Source organism: Synchiropus splendidus, chromosome 4 (genome assembly GCF_027744825.2).
Source record: "Synchiropus splendidus isolate RoL2022-P1 chromosome 4, RoL_Sspl_1.0, whole genome shotgun sequence".
Taxonomy (NCBI): domain Eukaryota; kingdom Metazoa; phylum Chordata; class Actinopteri; order Syngnathiformes; family Callionymidae; genus Synchiropus; species Synchiropus splendidus.
This window is the reverse complement of record NC_071337.1, coordinates 13323395-13340945: the sequence shown is the minus strand read 5'-3', so window position 1 is coordinate 13340945 and position 17551 is coordinate 13323395. Positions and strand designations below refer to the sequence as shown.

General features: G+C 44.1%; 2 protein-coding genes and 7 non-coding genes across 9 annotated transcripts; 8 read left to right on the top strand and 1 right to left on the bottom strand.

Annotated features, from left to right (window-relative positions):
* Positions 1 to 4579: 4579 nt before the first annotated feature.
* Positions 4580 to 6594, bottom strand: rpl30 (ribosomal protein L30). Its single transcript, XM_053862952.1, has 5 exons — positions 6512 to 6594; positions 6356 to 6406; positions 5881 to 6026; positions 4757 to 4887; positions 4580 to 4670 (listed from the first exon to the last, which is right to left on the bottom strand). Exons 2-5 carry the CDS (start codon positions 6374 to 6376, stop codon positions 4618 to 4620), a joined length of 351 nt encoding a protein of 116 aa, XP_053718927.1. The 5' UTR covers positions 6377 to 6406; positions 6512 to 6594; the 3' UTR covers positions 4580 to 4617.
* Positions 6595 to 7467: 873 nt separating this feature from the next.
* On the top strand, positions 7468 to 11504 carry si:dkey-284p5.3 (uncharacterized protein LOC557830 homolog). The gene is made up of 4 exons (XM_053863814.1): positions 7468 to 7811; positions 10185 to 10517; positions 11111 to 11161; positions 11228 to 11504. Exons 1-4 carry the CDS (start codon positions 7721 to 7723, stop codon positions 11239 to 11241), a joined length of 489 nt encoding a protein of 162 aa, XP_053719789.1. The 5' UTR covers positions 7468 to 7720; the 3' UTR covers positions 11242 to 11504.
* On the top strand, positions 9779 to 9860 carry trnal-aag (transfer RNA leucine (anticodon AAG)). The gene has a single exon. It is a non-coding gene; the product is annotated as a tRNA-Leu (tRNA).
* An 891-nt stretch (positions 11505 to 12395) lies between the features above and the next one.
* trnal-aag (transfer RNA leucine (anticodon AAG)) lies at positions 12396 to 12477 on the top strand. The gene has a single exon. It is a non-coding gene; the product is annotated as a tRNA-Leu (tRNA).
* A 229-nt stretch (positions 12478 to 12706) lies between these two features.
* trnal-aag (transfer RNA leucine (anticodon AAG)) lies at positions 12707 to 12788 on the top strand. Its single transcript has one exon. It is a non-coding gene; the product is annotated as a tRNA-Leu (tRNA).
* A 733-nt stretch (positions 12789 to 13521) lies between these two features.
* Positions 13522 to 13603, top strand: trnal-uag (transfer RNA leucine (anticodon UAG)). The gene has a single exon. It is a non-coding gene; the product is annotated as a tRNA-Leu (tRNA).
* Positions 13604 to 15115: 1512 nt separating this feature from the next.
* Positions 15116 to 15197, top strand: trnal-aag (transfer RNA leucine (anticodon AAG)). Its single transcript has one exon. It is a non-coding gene; the product is annotated as a tRNA-Leu (tRNA).
* Positions 15198 to 15779: 582 nt separating this feature from the next.
* On the top strand, positions 15780 to 15861 carry trnal-aag (transfer RNA leucine (anticodon AAG)). The gene has a single exon. It is a non-coding gene; the product is annotated as a tRNA-Leu (tRNA).
* A 732-nt stretch (positions 15862 to 16593) lies between these two features.
* On the top strand, positions 16594 to 16675 carry trnal-uag (transfer RNA leucine (anticodon UAG)). Its single transcript has one exon. It is a non-coding gene; the product is annotated as a tRNA-Leu (tRNA).
* Positions 16676 to 17551: the final 876 nt, after the last annotated feature.

Below are 17551 nucleotides of genomic sequence, written 5' to 3'. Positions count from 1 at the left end.
TTTGATATTAGAAAAATCTGGGCTGTTTTGCCAGAAAATAAACAAACAAGCACAAACTTGTATCTGTGACGCAAGCTTTTAGCAATGAGCTGTCAATAGATTTTACTGACCCATTTCAATTTGGGATTTATGTTTAATTTTAATCTACCTTATTATGGTTATAGTTGGTGGACTATTATCAAGCAAAGAATAAGAGTAGAATCTCACAGCACAGCTGATGTTGCTGGCAGCCCTTTAGTTGTAACATGCGGCTTCGTGAGATGATGCTGTTTGCTAAGCTCATGAGGCGCTTGCAGAGCAAAATTGAAATGCTGAGCAGAGATGTCAGTGTCGAAACGTCAGTAACGAAAATACACACACACACACCAGAAAAAGAACACCATAAGCAGCAGCAGTGGGTCAAGCTTCGACCGTCAGCTGAAATTCTGTGCTGCTGAGATTGGCCTCCGTCTCCCAGGATGAACCAGATGAGGCAGGATTTGTAGGGAATAAATACCTTGAGTCGCACAGCGATGCGCTCACCTACTTTCCACCGCTGGAATCAGACGGTTCAGGAACAAGTAGGTCACGTTCTGTTTAGTGTCTGGTAGAACGCAACAGAACGCAGCTTGACCTGAAAACAGCATGTGATCTAGAGAACTGATGCGTTCACTTGGATGTTTGGCGGACGATCGATTGTGTCCCGTGCTGCAGTGACACTGAGGGATGAATGTCACAAATGGAAGATCAATTCTTCACGCAGGCGATTCTCTGGCTCCCTCATCCACCAGTGGATCATCAATTTCAAAGTCATGGCCCGCAGGCCACATGTAGCTCGTGATAGAAGGTCAGTGAAAGTATGTTAGATGAATGTGGCATGGCATAGGGGAGGATGCAGAGTTCCTAAAGTGGCAGATCTTCGAAGTTGCAGCTGCTTAGCTGATGACTAAGTCATCAATGTTATAGGAAATAAAGAACATCTAATCTAATGCCACAGCATTTGAAAGGAGTTAAAAATATCCCTCCATCTGTTATCCTCCACTCATCCAAGGTCGGGTCGTGGGGGCAGCAGATGAAGCAAAGAGGCTCAGTCTTTCCTCTCCAGAAACTTCCATCAGGTCAACCGATGTTGTGGCTCCACCCCAAGAACATGCTAGAACCAGGGATATCCAGGAACATCCAGGTCACTGAAACTCTTCCAGTGTGTTTCGATCGACTCCGAGCCTCTCGGTTGACTCTCACCCGGTCCACAAGAGAGAGTCCCACCACAGTGTGAGGAAAACCAACTACAGCCACCTGTATACACTGTTCTTTCATTTGTGACCCAAAGCGTGTGAGCAAAGGTGAAGGTTCATCTCCAGCAGTTCTTTTTTGTGACCCATACTGCAGTCAGCCTCATGCTCCCCCTCTGTTCTGGCTGGGAAACATGGTCTCCAACACAGCGGAGCTGATCCTCATCAGAGCTGCATCATTGTTGGTTGCAAGGTTTTCAAAATTTAGATTCAAACTAACGGAAAGGATGCAATTGTCATACATGTATTAAGACATTTTTTCAGGAAGTTATTGTCATAGGAGGGACATCATCGACTCCTCTGTGCCAGTAAATCTGTCATAAATGTTGAGGGGTAGGAGAGAAAAGGCCATTTAAGAGATGACAGGAGGAAACGCATTCATTTTACAGCGTCCCAACTACTATTTGACGTCAGCACCGCTCATGTGCCAGTTCAGGAATGAACTGAGCCAGCAGTTCTGTGCCAAAACATCTGTGGATTTACTGAACAACGTTGGAGTCAAGGCACTCAAAGTCAAAACAGGGGGGAAAAGCAGCCGCACGCTAAAGGCCCAGTCATTAAGATCTAATCTGGTTCTTCCCGGGTCCGAGAGGTCGCCCTGGTTCTGTGTTCCCGCGGCACGTGGAGAGATGAGCGGGGATGATTTCCCTCCATCTAATTGGGAATCAAGAAAACAGCTTAGTGAAGCATCAAGTGGAAAAGTGGGTCAAAGCATGGGTGATGGAAGGGTTTATATCTGTGACCCGGCGGGCGGGGAAGCAGAGGAACAATGAACATTTGAGCTCCGGCATCACACGGCAGGGTTGGTGCCGAGCCTGAAAAACACAGAGGTAACGTGAAGGTCACCTGATGTTGTCAGAGAAAGACGAGACTTTTCGTGAATATTTGGTGGAAGCATGTGACCCTTGAGTGATGGGAATTGAAAAATTGTCTAGTTTTAACAGGCTACAGTACACGATGGAAACATGCAGTGTTTACGTCTCCCTTATCGCTTTGGTTTAGTTGATGTTTTCTGCTCTCAGTGAATGTGATAGCTGCAATAGCTAAACATTTTTGTTAGCTAAACAATTGTTAGTTGCTATTTGTTATTCATGTACCAGCTACTTTTGATGGGACAGCTGATGCCCGAGTCCAAAAGATGAGGAACTTTTCCACAAGACTTTCCACAGGAGGTCGCAGCCATGAGCAGGGGTGAGCACGCACTCTGGAGCGCCCTCCTCACTAGTTAGTGTCGAAGCATATGGTAAAAAACAAAAATGAACAGAGACAAGGGAATGTTTTAATGCCACAGACAGAATTCCACCGAGTGCGAAGAGGACTTACAGAACCTCTAAATCAGCAGCAACCACAGAAACTGACTCCGTGGCTCAGTCCAGCTCTAACATTATTCTGACTGCTCTCCTCACTAAGACTGTGATGGTCCAACAATGCAGCAGGAACTGGCTCACCTTCCTGATCTCTCAGTATGAGAGCTGTAACCTAGAAGTCCATCATCATGGAGGTTCCTAACAGGCCCGTGGTGAGGAGCCTGTTCAAAGGCTGGAAGTGAGGGGTGCCAGAGGGTCTAATCGCATCGAGCACATTGCCGCTTGCTTGGACTCCTGGGGACATCCCGGTCCAGCCAAGAACATGGAGCTGCTGTGAGCTTTTGGAGGCCTTAAGATGAAGGTCCCTTCAGGTCCTTGAGATTAAGGTCACAATGTTTGAGTGTTTGCTGGAATCTACTGACTGGGCACAGACAGATTCTGGAGATTCCCCCAAAGACTGAAAGGCGTGTAGGACTGATGTCTTTGACTGAGAGCGTGCACAACTTCCTGCTGAAGGACTCCACTGTCAGCACTCCTCCGCTGGAAAGAGGCTGATGGTGGGTGGGTTTGTTCCAGCCATAGGTTGGACAAAGGAATTTTGCTTAAGCGTGTGGAGACCAGGTTGTCGCCAGGCTGAACAGCACTCTCCCATTTCCATGCTGGAATTACTACCTTCAGGAACGTAGATGGATTATTTGCTCCCCTGACCTCTGACACCCACTCACCTACTCTCTGACTTCATCAATGTTGAAAAATGTGTTGCTAAAAAGATTTTTCGCAAACTTAAACAGTACAATAATGATTAAAAAATAATAATAATTCTGCTCCACAACATGGGATCAATACCCGCTTGTTTGGAAGTGCTCACTTCAAAACGACCCTAGTCCATGGAATATGCTAGTTACACAGGACTTGCCCAACGTAACTGCCAGGAAACACAACTGTTGAAGCGAGTGTGTGTGAGGGTGAACATTGAGTAAGATGTGGCTTTCAGTCCTGAAACATCGTCGATTCAATTGTCTTGATCTTGTCCCACAATGGGGAGATTTTGGTTGAAATGCAGCTGTCGCAATAACGCTACTGAAACAGGAATGTTAAGTTGCGCTGCAAGATTGTTTGACAGGAGACAAAAAGATTTTCCAAGAATCGGGACATGTTTTCTAGAGGTTGTTAATTTTCCCCATTTTTAACATTTTTTTTGCATAAACCAGTGCAATGTAAAGTATTTCATCATTTTCTGAGACACACCGGCCTCAAAAAGGACTGTTTCACCATCAGGAGAGGAACTGAAGGCACAACTACCTCAGTTTTTAATTGGTCACATGATATAAGTCGCATTTTGGGCGAGAAAAAAAATGAAGTCAGTGAAAATCACTCCTTGGAGCTTTCACAGAGAAAAAAAAAACACTGCTGGATCCATATCCGATAGATATTCAATTATTTCATTTAAACTCCATGTCCACTAGGGCTTTAGTGTCGAGTGGCGTCAGGAGGAATCTTTAATCGCATGTAAAGACGGTGGATGTGAAGCCGATTCTGCTGCGACGTGACATCCAGCATCATCCCGACTGCCGACGTCAGCGTTGCTCAACAGTTCGAAGACTGTAATCAAGTCTGTCTGGTCTGTGATCGACTCGTCCAACACGAGTAGCAGATGACCGCGGTCTCCCTTCAAAGCCTTTAATTCCCATGAAAGCGGCCGGTCCACACTTGATCATGACCCCGGCGCCGCTGCTTCAGCAGACGAGGCTTTATGTAAGTGAGGAGGAACATTCTGGAAGATCACAGTTGCGTAATTTGGACGCGCAGCTGACAAGCCTTGTTGCTGGATCACGAGGGTTTAAGGAGAACTTGGTAATACTGCTGGCACACTGCTTACACAAGCTCCAACCATTGTTGACCATACCAGCTCTTAGCAAAGATGAAACCCCTGCAGTCTCGGCTCCAGAGGGACAGTGCTGACCCCTACTGGACACTGCGCAAACGGACGACAGCTGCATGTTGTTTTAACACCAACTTTATTTATAACAATTCCAGCTCTACTGAGCCTGCTGCTGCTGATCTGGCATGCTCCTGATGATGTCAGAATCGCCTGCGGAGCAGAATAAAAGCACCGAGTCAAACAAGGACTTGGAGGACGCTCGGAGTGAAGTGGTGTTTCAGGGGCGAGGGACTCACCAGGATCAATGATGGCCAGTGTGCACACCCTGAAGTATTTACCGCAGGCTGTTCCCAGCTCGATGTTGTTGCCACTGTAGTGATGGACACCAGTCTTGGCCAACATGGCGTAATACTCCACCTCAGATTTCCTGGACGGACGACATGAAGTTATCATCCAGTGAAAGTGCTAAATAACAAGCTCACAGACATCACACGAATCTACATCTATATTTTGGAAAGAATGTTTCATGTGGCATGTTCTGTTTCTTGGGTTAAAACCAATATCAAGGGAAATATTAGACAACTGTCACCAAAACATTGGTAAAATGAAGGAGCAGGCCTTTGCTCAGACGCTGTTGTAACTCAAATTTAATTTAACCAATGTGATGCTGTTGTTCATCCACTAATCCAAAATCTCCACCAGAAAACACTTGACACCAGTGTAAGAGGGTTACACTGAGCTCAAGCGTAGCAGTGCTTCTGTTGCAGATCTGAGTCCTTCCAGATCAACTTGTGCTCACACATACAGTAGTAAAATGACAAGATAAAATTTTCAGAGTGACATGAAAGTCAAAAAGCCTATGCATATTTATGCCTCATGTAAATGCAGGATTTTGGATATTCACCATCTGAAAATACAAAAAATATTCAATGCAATTTGAAACACCGGCACTATCTTCAATTGTATTTTTTATATATACACAGCATTATGACCGCACATCTGTCCACCCTAAAATCAGGGTGTTAAATGGCTCATGCCTGAATTCAGACCAAAATCTTCATTCCACATTATGTTACCCAACTTACTCCAATATATCCCCCTCCCTGAAAAAAAAGCACATCTACCTTGCTAAATTTGAGTCGAGGCAGGCCCTTAGTTTATACATAATTGTACTAAGATAAATCAGATTATAAAGGAGAATACACATTAATGTAGTGGATCCCTGCACTAAACCAACAATTGTTCAACTAGAGACACCACAAATGTCAATGCTTCTGGTGAAAACTTCCATTTAGCACATGCTAGGATCAGACGAAACGTAAGAGCTGTCAACAATGAAGGTTTGGGCTCATGAAGTTATGCAAAGCACGGAGCAGAGGTGTAGCTCAACATAGAAAAAGCGTGACTCCTAGACATTCACCTGAGGGCAGGACAGTTGTTGGCCAGGATGACCAGCTTGGCTTTCCCCTGACGGATCATCTTCAGAGACTGTTTGTAGCCCAGGACGTACTTTCCACTCTTCATCACCAGCTGAAGTCTGGAGTTGATGGACTCCATCGACTTTTTCTGGAAACATTCACGGTGACATCAGAAACGACGCCTCGACAAGCAGCACTTGCAGCGATCAAAGCGATCAAGTCCAACACATAGTTGACGTAGCTGATACCGCTCTTAGCGTTAGCAGCGCTCAGTTAGTCAGAGCCGATGACATCCATGCTCGCGAAGACCATTGGAAACTAGAACAACCGATCGAATAAAAACGTCTGGAGTAGATTGCCACGAGTCTGTGCCTGGTCCCGAGTCTATAAGCGAGAGGCGGCGAGCAGGCCCCGGCTCTGACCGGACTCCACGTGAAGTAGCTCCGGCCGACAGCGTGTCGAGCAGGCGGTACGCACCGTTTTCTTGGCAGCCACCATGTTTGCGGTTTGCGTCCGGACCAGGCCACCCTGAGAGAGAGAAGACGGTGAAGGGAAGACGGGCGTTAGTGTTTTGGGCCGGAAACGTGCTTTAATGCAGGTGAATTTTGTTCAGAAACACGGAGCGGGACTTACTGGGTTTACTCCAATATGGCCTCGGAGAGAAAGGAAGTCCCGGCGTGCACCGCGCTGCTTTCAGTCGCCCTGATGCGCACAACACTCCTGCGCATGTGATATGTCCGACTCTTAAATTCTAAACGTTTTCATCAATTAAAAGACATTCAGTCATTAGCCATGCAAATTGATGTTATTGTTGATATGTAGATAAGTTGTTTGAAATGTACGTTTCAGTGTTCAGAGCGTGTATATCTGCAAAAAGCTTTTTGGCTCGTTCAATTCAATTATTTTCCATTCATCCATAAATCTGAAGTTATATAGAGATGAAGGTAAATACACATTGTCAGATTGCGCAACGTCTTATTTAGTTCCATTATGGAGAATTACGAGCAACCCTAGTGTAACATTCCGAATGGTGTTGATAATGTACATTGTTGTAATATATATGTGAATTTTATTTTTCAATTCATTGCCTTGTAATATGATATGATTATTATGATCATCCCAAATTTCTGAAATACCTTTGTTTGCTGCAGAAAAAAAGGTCAGTTTAAATGTAATAAAACAAATGACCACATATTATTATTGTTGATGTTGTTGTCATTGTTGTTGTTGTTCAACACAGTAGTTCCCCCAATTATTGCAAGAAAAAACACGGTACACTATAAAGAAAACATTCCTATAGAACAATATTGCCAACGTTTGCAATTGGGTAAAAAAAACAGCAACCGAGAATCTGAGGCCTTTGACAGAAACCTGAATTCTCATCAACGCTTGTAATTCAAGTAGGCGATTCGCGGCATGAACAAGCTGTTGTCACGTTTCTTTTCTTCATGGTCTGCACTGCGATGCTGTGGCTCCTTTGCCCTCACATGACTGTAGTTCCGTACACGGGCGGCAGGTGACGCTCTCCTCTGAAAGTTCACGAGGACTGTGAGTCCTGGCCACTTGGAAACAGCACGAGTCCCAGTAAACATCTCAGGTCAACATTTCACCTGCGCGACACGGTGTTTGGCAACGCGAAACTACAACACAGAAACCAGGGAGCGGTTCCGAAGAACAACAATGGCGCGTAATTACGCACGTAACTGAAGGAATCTATCAACGTGTGGTCTCTGTCTCCAGGGGAGCTTTTGACATCTATGCCCGTCAACTACTCCGGGCTCTGGCGCTCCAAAGTTTCACCTTCCACCTGTAAAAGCCGGTCTGCTGTTGGCCCCGGACAGAATGGGCTGCTCCACTAGCTCCCAAACCTCAGCTGTGGATACAACCAGACCCAGAACCAAACCAGAGGAGAGCAACGGAGCCAGTACCACAGGTGAACGAACCAGAAATATTTTCCCAACATCATCAAAATGCCCTAGTCTTTGGGAGTGTGAAACTTTTTAAATTTAAAGAACATATTCGAAGAATGGGAACTATAAAAATAAAATATTGAGGAAAGCTAGTAATGGAGCATGTAGTTTTCAGTGGTTGACCAATAATGCAGTTTAAATATTTGATTTTTAAGTTCCTCTGAGACATCTTAGTCTTGTTGATTCAAGTTGTGATTTACTATTTCATTATTCACATTACAATTATTAATTATTTGTTTATTTCATGCTGCGCACTTCTAGGGTTGCCTTATCAAAATTTAAGTATATCGATTTCCCCTCCTTGAAAAAGTTGAACTTTCCGTATTTGTCTTGGAACTTTGCGTCCTAAAATTGGTGTCACAGGGAGAGGATGAAGCAGGAGAGGAGATTTGGTGACGGTCTTCAGTTTCAGTAGGAAACCGAGACGCTGCTTTGTCAATGTGGGTCAGCTACTGTATGACTGCGCTACACAGTAGAACACACTTAAAGTTAAATGCGTTCGTCCTCAAAGTTAAAATGTGCCCGGCTAAGTCATTGTGTGTTTAGTAAGTGTAGAACACGGTGATCATATTTATGGAACCATATTTACTGTTTCATTGTCCAGTGGTGTCAAAGCTACTCACAAGTCAAATGAGTGTTGTGGATGTCTGCGTCTGATTCACATATTTGCCTTTTGATTTGTTGTTCATAGTTTGCCCTTATATTTCCTGGTTTTCTTTGGTATATTTCCCAATCACATGGGATAGTCATGAACACAGTAATGTGAGATAGTAAAAATGGCTAAATAAATAAAAAATAATCACTTAAAAAAAGGTTGAAACTAAACCAAATTTTGCAGCCTTCCCAAACGCTTCCTTTTCCATCACATGAAAGTGCTGGTGTCAGTGGAGGTCAGGAGAAGGTGAACTCTGTTTAAAGATTCACTCAGTGGCCACGTGTGGTTTCTCAGTGTTCCTCTCGCCTTTCAATCATTAAGGGGGAAACAGAAAGGTGCTGGAAAGACAAATAAAACAGTGACCTAGAAACACACAACACAACAGTGGCGGTGTCTCCCTGTGGGGTATTTAATTATTCAAAAACTGTCACTGCATAACTGAGCTGATGCCAAAATTATATCAGTTCTGCAATTATCCATTCCATACTAGATGCCATCAACGTTATCTTTTCTTTCCAGCATTAGTAATTCAAAGAGATGCGTCTGTTTATTCATTTGAGTCATTTGAACATTTGAAAACAACATTCACAGCGACTGAATCCATCAACCGAACCACTCGTGCGAATAAAGACGTGAAGTGTTCGTCGAATTATTGCTTTTTAATATATAGTATTTGTAGGAGTGAATTAAATCAAATAAAAACTATGTCTTCTAGTGACAAAAAGGCTAAAATAATGACATATTGACAATCAGGACCAAAGCAGCAAAACGGAAAAAATGTGTACATTTATGTTTATTATGTAGTAATTGTAGTATTTATTTTATTTATTGCAGTTTTATTATATTATTATTATTCCCCCAAATTAAAAAGACGATTGATGAATTTCACTGACGAAGTATCGGTCAAGTGGAACACAAGAGGGCGATGTAATATGTCAAGTGAATTCGTGAGGTATGAAAAAGCGATGGAAGAACAAAATCCTAAAGCAACTCGTGCGTTATGTTATTAAAGGAAAGATTGAAATCTAAACTGAATACAGTCATAATTATGGGCGCATGAGTCAGAACAGAATGAAGTGTCTCCTGTCGGGACAATCGGGAATTTAAAGAGTGAGATGAACTTCAAGTGAAGGATTCGGAGGCACTTTCCACCGACGAGGAAATAGATGTTCAGTGACTACAAACACCGGCATCCACTGCGCCAATCAGACCCGGAAGTAGCATACGACACCGTCAGAAATGCCACTGGAAACGTGTGTAGTAGCGCTCGTGCGTGGTAGCGTGGCCGAGCGGTCTAAGGCGCTGGATTAAGGCTCCAGTCTCTTCGGGGGCGTGGGTTCGAATCCCACCGCTGCCAAACGACTGTTTTTGTGTAAGAATCACTGTATGAATGGAAATGTTCAGCAATGCCAAAGAACGTGGAGATGAACCTGAGCACAATTAAAACCCTCATGAACAAGGCCTTATAAATACAAATGCTCAGGTAACTGTCAACTTTTTACATGTCATAATTAGCAACTACAGAAAACGAACCTCACCAAAACATCACTTGAGGATCAGACTCAAGGAATGAAAACTATTTATCAGAATGTATGGATTTACATTTTACATGTAAAAAGCGACTTGTTCACGCTTCAGTCTCTCAAACGCAGTGCTCACTGAGGACCTCTTGTCCTGTCAGGTGCTGCCAGCGAGAATGGTAAAGTAGCGGAGGACAGTGAAACACTTCCAGATCAGACCCCAGCTGAGGGTGATGGTGCAAAACCAGCAGATGGCGAAGCCCCAGCAGCTCCTCAAGCAAGTGATGAGGCTGCAGCCGTTCCTCCAACAGAGGCTGCGCCACCTGCAGAAGCAACACCAGATCCAGCGCCACCTGCAGAAGCAACACCAGATCTAGCGCCACCTGCAGAAGCAACACCAGATCTAGCGCCATCTACGGGCACAACACCACCTGCAGAAACACCTACTGAAGCTCCAGCAGCAGGTTCCTCAGAGAGCCCTGCTCCACAAGCAGGTTAGTTTTAGTCAAACCTTTCTTTTGGATTCCTACAACTGGAGTTCTCTTTTGGGCCATGGGTTCAAATCCCACTGGTGCCCTTCGATGAGTGATACATAACAGATGTAGCGATTCTTCTTGGCTCAGTTGTGGCGGGCTGATGCTTACGCTCTGGCTAAGTCATATGCTCACTGCCCATGTTTAGTGTGTTTTGGTCGGGTGAAATCTGAGTGGAGGGGGAAACAAGAGCGCACTAACCATGTATAGAACTTCCCCTGCTGATGCACCTCTTGTCTGTGCTTCAATAGAAAGAGGATTGTGTGTCACTGGGGCAAAGTGGACCAGGCAATGTCCATTATTCCAGTCATAGAGGTCATGAATGACACATTATTTTTTATTATATGCAGAGTTTAATCCAGCGGCTCTGTGGAAGACAAAAACTGTTGTGTTACATTGGAAAACTCATTCTGGCTCATTTAAAAGGAAAAGACAAGTTCAGATATAAGCTGCTTGCTTCATTATTTAAACTGGAGATTAGTCAGGAAATTTCTACACAATTTATTTCTACACAATACTTTGAGACTCACAATTTCTTCTGCCCTCATGAGCAGAAGGTTCCGGAGCCCCGGCAGCAACTGAACCCTCCTCACAGGAAGCACCAGGTAGAGTCTTCAGCTTGTCAGAACGTAAACATGAACAGTAGTTTCTGACCCTTCTCTTCCCCTCAGCCACAAATGAATGATCACAGGCCGGACATTCGGAATCATCACCTTGTTGTTGCCAAGATGCAGAACCCAAAACCTGGAATGCTTCCTGTCCTGGTTCTTCAGTCACCACTGTGCCCATCCTCTACTGCAGTGGCTGTGATTTGGTTTCCTTTTGAGTCCCGCTGCTGACCAATGCATTATGAAGCGAAAGACGCTAATCGAACATTCAACAATGTTGCTGGCACAAGTCGTCGTCCCTTTTTAACAAAGCCAATATTTGTAAATCCTGTAATGTGTATTCTGGCCTTCAACTTTGTCATTGCACACAATAAAGCATATATTCAAAGATTATCATGGTAATAATAGTCTTGTCTCCTGATCTGTTTCCCACCAGAAAGTCGACAGCCAGATCTCATTTCTTGTTTTTTGGAGGGTGGGGTTTAGCGTTAGGGACTTAAATATTGAAGAACAAAGGAGCGTAACAACAATTATTTCTAGATATATTATCGGTAGCGTGATCGCCATGAACCAAATGTTTTGTGATGAAAATGAAGAAAGGTAATTTTACACAATTCTACTGTTGATCTGAAGAAGAGCGAATCACAAGTAAATCATTCTGATATAAACTCACAATAGGCGAAAGGGGAGGAGTCTTTCCGATTCTTCATGGAAGAGTAGTAATATCGGTAGCGTGGCCGAGCGGTCTAAGGCGTTGGATTAAGTCTCCTGTCTCTTTGGGGGCGTGGCCGCCGCCAAGTGAGATTTTCTTGACTTCCAACTAAAATCATAAATAATGGTATTGTAAAAAAAATGAAATCCAGTGTTCAACTGAATTTCGCCACTGCTTTCGTGCCATCCCATAGGGGCAGCTGGTGTTACTGATTCCAAAGACAGCTTCCACAACATTTCGCAAAGGCTCCAGTGTCTTTGGGGGCGTGGGTTCGAATCCCACCGCTGCAAATTCTATTCTCATGAAGCTAATCACCAGCTACCCCCTCATTGCCTGGGCCGTCATGAAACATTTTTTTAACAAATGTTTTGTGATGAAAATGAAGAAAGTGACAATTCTGCTGTTGATCTGAAGAGGAGCGAATCACAAGTAAATCATTCTGTTTTGATATAAACTCACAAGCGTTGAAAGGTGAGGGAGCGGAGTCTGTCCAATTCTTTGTGGTAATGGCAGTATATCGGTAGCGTGGCCGAGCGGTCTAAGGCGCTGGATTAAGGCTCCAGTCTCTTCGGGGGCGTGGGTTCGAATCCCACCGCTGCAAATTCTATTCTCATGAAGCTAATCACCAGCTACCCCCTCATTGCCTGGGCCGTCATGAAACATTTTTTTAACAAATGTTTTGTGATGAAAATGAAGAAAGTGACAATTCTGCTGTTGATCTGAAGAGGAGCGAATCACAAGTAAATCATTCTGTTTTGATATAAACTCACAAGCGTTGAAAGGTGAGGGAGCGGAGTCTGTCCAATTCTTTGTGGTAATGGCAGTATATCGGTAGCGTGGCCGAGCGGTCTAAGGCGCTGGATTAAGGCTCCAGTCTCTTAGGAGGCGTGGGTTCGAATCCCACCGCTGCCAAGTGAGATTTTGTTGTGTTCCAACTAGTCTTAAGTAATGGTAATTAAAAAAAATGAAATCCAGATACATGCTGTGTCAACAGACAAGTGTTCTGTTGTGTTTCGCCTCTGCTTTAGTGCCATCCCACAGGGGGAGCTGGTGTTACTGATTCCAAAGACAGCTTCTATAACACGACTAGGCAAATCGATTTGTTCTGCTTAAGTCTACTGAGACCAACACATTATGCCAAAATATAAATGCCTGAAACGTTTTGTGATGAAAATGAACAAAGGTAATTTTACACAATTCTACTGTTGATCTGAAGAGGAGCAAATCTAAAGTAAATCATTGTGTTTTGATATGAACTCACAAGTCAACAACACTCTCACTGGCAACCCAACGTTGGCTCAATGAAAACACCACCTTAACTGGAGAGCGCTACCACATACACGATATTAACTCATGTCATATGGCACAGTTGAACCGTTAAAAAATAAAAACGGAAACGGGTGGCTTTCCTCTCAGGTAACGCTTCCCCCAGTACTGCACACTGAATATCACATGAACAACATGACACACAAAGTAAAGTTATTTTTTGAGGTTTAGCATTAGGGAGTTTAATATTTAAGAACAAAGAAGCGTAACAACAATTATTTCTAAATATGAGGCGAAGTAACCATGGGATAAACAAGGGACCAGATCAACAGGTGAGGAAGGAAGTCTATCCAATTATTGGCGGAAATGTGCCAATATCGGTAGCGTGGCCGAGCGGTCTAAGGCGCTGGATTTAGGCTCCAGTCTCTTTGGAGGCGTGGGTTCGAATCCCACCGCTGCCAAGCGGGTTTTTGATGAGTTCCGACCAAAGTCGTAAATAATGGTACTGTAAAAAATGAAATCCAGATACATGCTGTGTCAACAGACAAGTGTTCTGTTGTGTTTCGCCTCTGCTTTAGTGCCATCCCACAGGGGGAGCTGGTGTTACTGATTCCAAAGACGGCTTCTATACTACGACTAGGCAAATCGATTTTTTTTTTTACACAATTCTACTGTTGATCTGAAGAGGAGCAAATCTAAAGTAAATCATTGTGTTTTGATATGAACTCACAAGTCAACAACACTCTCACTGGCAACCCAGCGTTGGCTCAATGAAAACACCACCTTAACTGGAGAGCGCTACCACATACACGATATTACCTCATGTCATACGGCATAGTTGAACTGTTAAGTTATTTTTATGCATTATCATCCTGCCATGAATGAGTAAATACCATATTGCTTAACTTCTGACGACGAGAGCTCCGTACAGTAATGAATGTGTCCGCCTCCCTTGACGTAACATGTCGCTTTACCACTTTGTTGCGTCATCTGCTCGCTCCTGATTGGTCAAATTATGTAGCATCTTAGAGAGCAGGGATTGGTGGCGAATGTTGAAAAAGGAGAAATGCAATTGGCCAACACTCCAACATTGTCAGGCACCAGTACCCTTGGGGTTGTGGGTTCGAATCCCGCTGCTGCCAGTTGTCATTATTTAAATACAGTGGTGCCTCAGTTTTGGAATGTCTCGGAATTCTAACAAAAATTTCTAGATTTTTTTTGCTTTGGATTTCGAACGTAAATCCAGAACTCAAACGCCCCAGAAATAAGCCGGAAAAAACATAACGTGTGCGGACCGATCAGCTGACCCACGACGCGCTTTGTTATTGTGTACAACACAGCCTCTGTCTGCAGACGTGTCCCGTTAGCTCCATTTAGTGACTGTTTTTTCTTCATATTGAGGTGTAAAATCTTTCCTGTCTCCGCACTGGACCGTGGTAGAGTGTCACAGGAGAGGTGCTCGCTCTCCACACCTCCGAGGCTGGAGCGCGCACTCCAGGGTTTGATGTCCTGTTGTGGGCTGGAGCTGGGACAGGGATGTGGCGCGTCTCGGACAGAGCGTTACTTGGTTTATGACTTTGTCACAGCCAAACTGCACATAAGCGCACATTCACAGCTGGACACGCACCGGGCACCTCTTCACTTCTGGAGAGACGTCACTCACTCGGCAACCCCTCCCACATGCAGCGGCCACACACATAGAGGAACAGCGCACCTGCAGCAGACACTCTACATTCACTCCTACAAAAGCCTATTTTAAGGCTTGGAATGCATTGTTTGTTTTTCCATTCATTGTAATGGGAAAAATCCATTCAGATTTCTAACACTTGAGATTTCGAACAATTCACTTCTCGAACGGCCGTCTGGAACGGATTGTGGTCGAGAACTGAGGCACTTCAGAGTATTGGTAGGTGTAGCGTTGAAAGGTGAGGGAGCGGAGTCTGTCCAATTCTTTGTGGTAGTGGCAGTATATCGGTAGCGTGGCCGAGCGGTCTAAGGCGCTGGATTAAGGCTCCAGTCTCTTCGGGGGCGTGGGTTCGAGTCCCACCGCTGCCAAGTGAGATTTCGTTGAGTTCCAACTAATGTCATAAATAATGGTAATGTTGTGGGCACTTGGGACGTGTGGCCTCTCACCCAGAGGTATGATGAGGGTATATATGGAGGCTGTGTGGGGAAATGTGTTGGAAGTTTGTGTCCAGAAGAAGAATAAACAACCAGAGAATCCTGGCCGTTTTGTCCTGCCACAGTACTGTAAAAAAATGAAATCCAGTGTTCAATTGAGTTTCGCCACTGCTTTCGTGCCATCCCATAGGGGCAGCTGGTGTTACTGATTCCAAAGACAGCTTCCACAACATTTCGCAAAGGCTCCAGTGTCTTTGGGGGCGTGGGTTCGAATCCCACCGCTGCCAATTCTATTCTCAAGAAGCTAATCACCAGCTACCCCCTCATTGCCTGGGCCGTCATGAAACATTTTTTTAACAAATGTTTTGTGATGAAAATGAAGAAAGTGACAATTCTGCTGTTGATCTGAAGAGGAGCGAATCACAAGTAAATCATTCTGTTTTGATATAAACTCACAAACGTTGAAAGGTGAGGGAGCGGAGTCTGTCCAATTCTTTGTGGTAATGGCAGTATATCGGTAGCGTGGCCGAGCGGTCTAAGGCGCTGGATTAAGGCTCCAGTCTCTTCGGGGGCGTGGGTTCGAATCCCACCGCTGCCAGGTGAGATTTTGTTGTGTTCCAACTAGTCTTAAGTAATGGTAATTTAAAAAAAGAAATCCAGATACATACTGTGTGTACAGACAAGTGTTCTGTTGTGTTTCGCCTCTGCTTTAGTGCCATCCCACAGGGGGAGCTGGTGTTACTGATTCCAAAGACAGCTTCTATACCACGACTAGGCAAATCGATTTGTTCTGCTTAAGTGTACTGAGACCAACACATTATGCCAAAATATAAATGCCTGAAACGTTTTGTGATGAAAATGAAGAAAGGTAATTTTACACAATTCTACTGTTGATCTGAAGAGGGGCAAATCTAAAGTAAATCATTGTGTTTTGATATGAACTCACAAGTCAACAACACTCTCACTGGCAACCCAGCGTTGGCTCAATGAAAACACCACCTTAACTGGAGAGCGCTACCACATACACGATATTAACTCATGTCATATGGCACAGTTGAACTGTTAAAAAATAAAAACAGAAACGGGTGGCTTTCCTCTCAGGTAACGCTTCCCCCAGTACTACACACTGAATATCACATGAACAACATGACACACAAAGTAAAGTCATTTTTTGAGGTTTAGCATTAGGGAGTTTAATATTTATGAACAAAGAAGCGTAACAACAATTATTTCTAAATATGAGGCGAAGTAACCATGGGATAAACAAGGGACCAGATCAACAGGTGAGGAAGGGGGTCTATCCAATTATTGGCGGAGATGCGCCAATGTCGGTAGCGTGGCCGAGCGGTCTAAGGCGCTGGATTTAGGCTCCAGTCTTTTAGGAGGCGTGGGTTCGAATCCCACCGCTGCCAAGCGGGTTTTTGATGAGTTCCGACCAAAGTCGTAAATAAAGTTACTGTAAAAAATGAAATCCAGATACATGCTGTGTCAACAGACAAGTGTTCTGTTGTGTTTCGCCTCTGCTTTAGTGCCATCCCACAGGGGGAGCTGGTGTTACTGATTCCAAAGACAGCTTCTATACCACGACGAGGCAAATCGATTTGTTCTGCTTAAGTGTACTGAGACCAACACATTATGCCAAAATATAAATGCCTGAAACGTTTTGTGATGAAAATGAAGAAAGGTAATTTTACACAATTTTACTGTTGATCTGAAGAGGAGCAAATCTAAAGTAAATCATTGTGTTTTGATATGAACTCACAAGTCAACAACACTCTCACTGGCAACCCAACGTTGGCTCAATGAAAACACCACCTTAACTGGAGAGCGCTACCACATACACGATATTACCTCATGTCATACGGCATAGTTGAACTGTTAAGTTATTTTTATGCATTATCATCCTGCCATGAATGAGTAAATACCATATTGCTTAACTTTTGACGACGAGAGCTCCGTACAGTAATGAATGTGTCCGCCTCCCTTGACGTAACATGTCGCTTTACCACTTTGTTGCGTCCTCTGCTCGCTCCTGATTGGTCAAATTATGTAGCAGCTTAGAGAGCAGAGACAGCGATTGGTGGCGGATGTTGAAAAAGGAGAAATGCAATTGGCCAACACTCCAACATTGTCAGGCACCAGTACCCTTGGGGTCGTGGGTTCGAATCCCGCTGCTGCCAGTGGTCATTATTTAAATACAGTGGTGCCTCAGTTTTGGAACGTCTCGGAATTCTAACAAAAATTTCGAGATTTTTTTTGCTTTGGATTTCGAACGTAAATCCAGAACT

Bases quoted from the DNA above. Each gene is read 5' to 3' on its own strand.
- rpl30 (XM_053862952.1), bottom strand. From the start codon at position 6,376: ATGGTGGCTGCCAAGAAAACG. The intron at 6,027-6,355 runs GTGCGTACCGCC...GAATGTTTCCAG, and splicing joins TGGTGGCTGCCAAGAAAACG to AAAAAGTCGATGGAGTCCAT. The intron at 4,888-5,880 runs GTGAATGTCTAG...TCGTCCGTCCAG, and splicing joins AACAACTGTCCTGCCCTCAG to GAAATCTGAGGTGGAGTATT.
- si:dkey-284p5.3 (XM_053863814.1), top strand. From the start codon at position 7,721: ATGGGCTGCTCCACTAGCTCCCAAACCTCAGCTGTGGATACAACCAGA. The intron at 7,812-10,184 runs GTGAACGAACCA...TTGTCCTGTCAG, and splicing joins CAACGGAGCCAGTACCACAG to GTGCTGCCAGCGAGAATGGT. The intron at 10,518-11,110 runs GTTAGTTTTAGT...CCTCATGAGCAG, and splicing joins GAGCCCTGCTCCACAAGCAG to AAGGTTCCGGAGCCCCGGCA.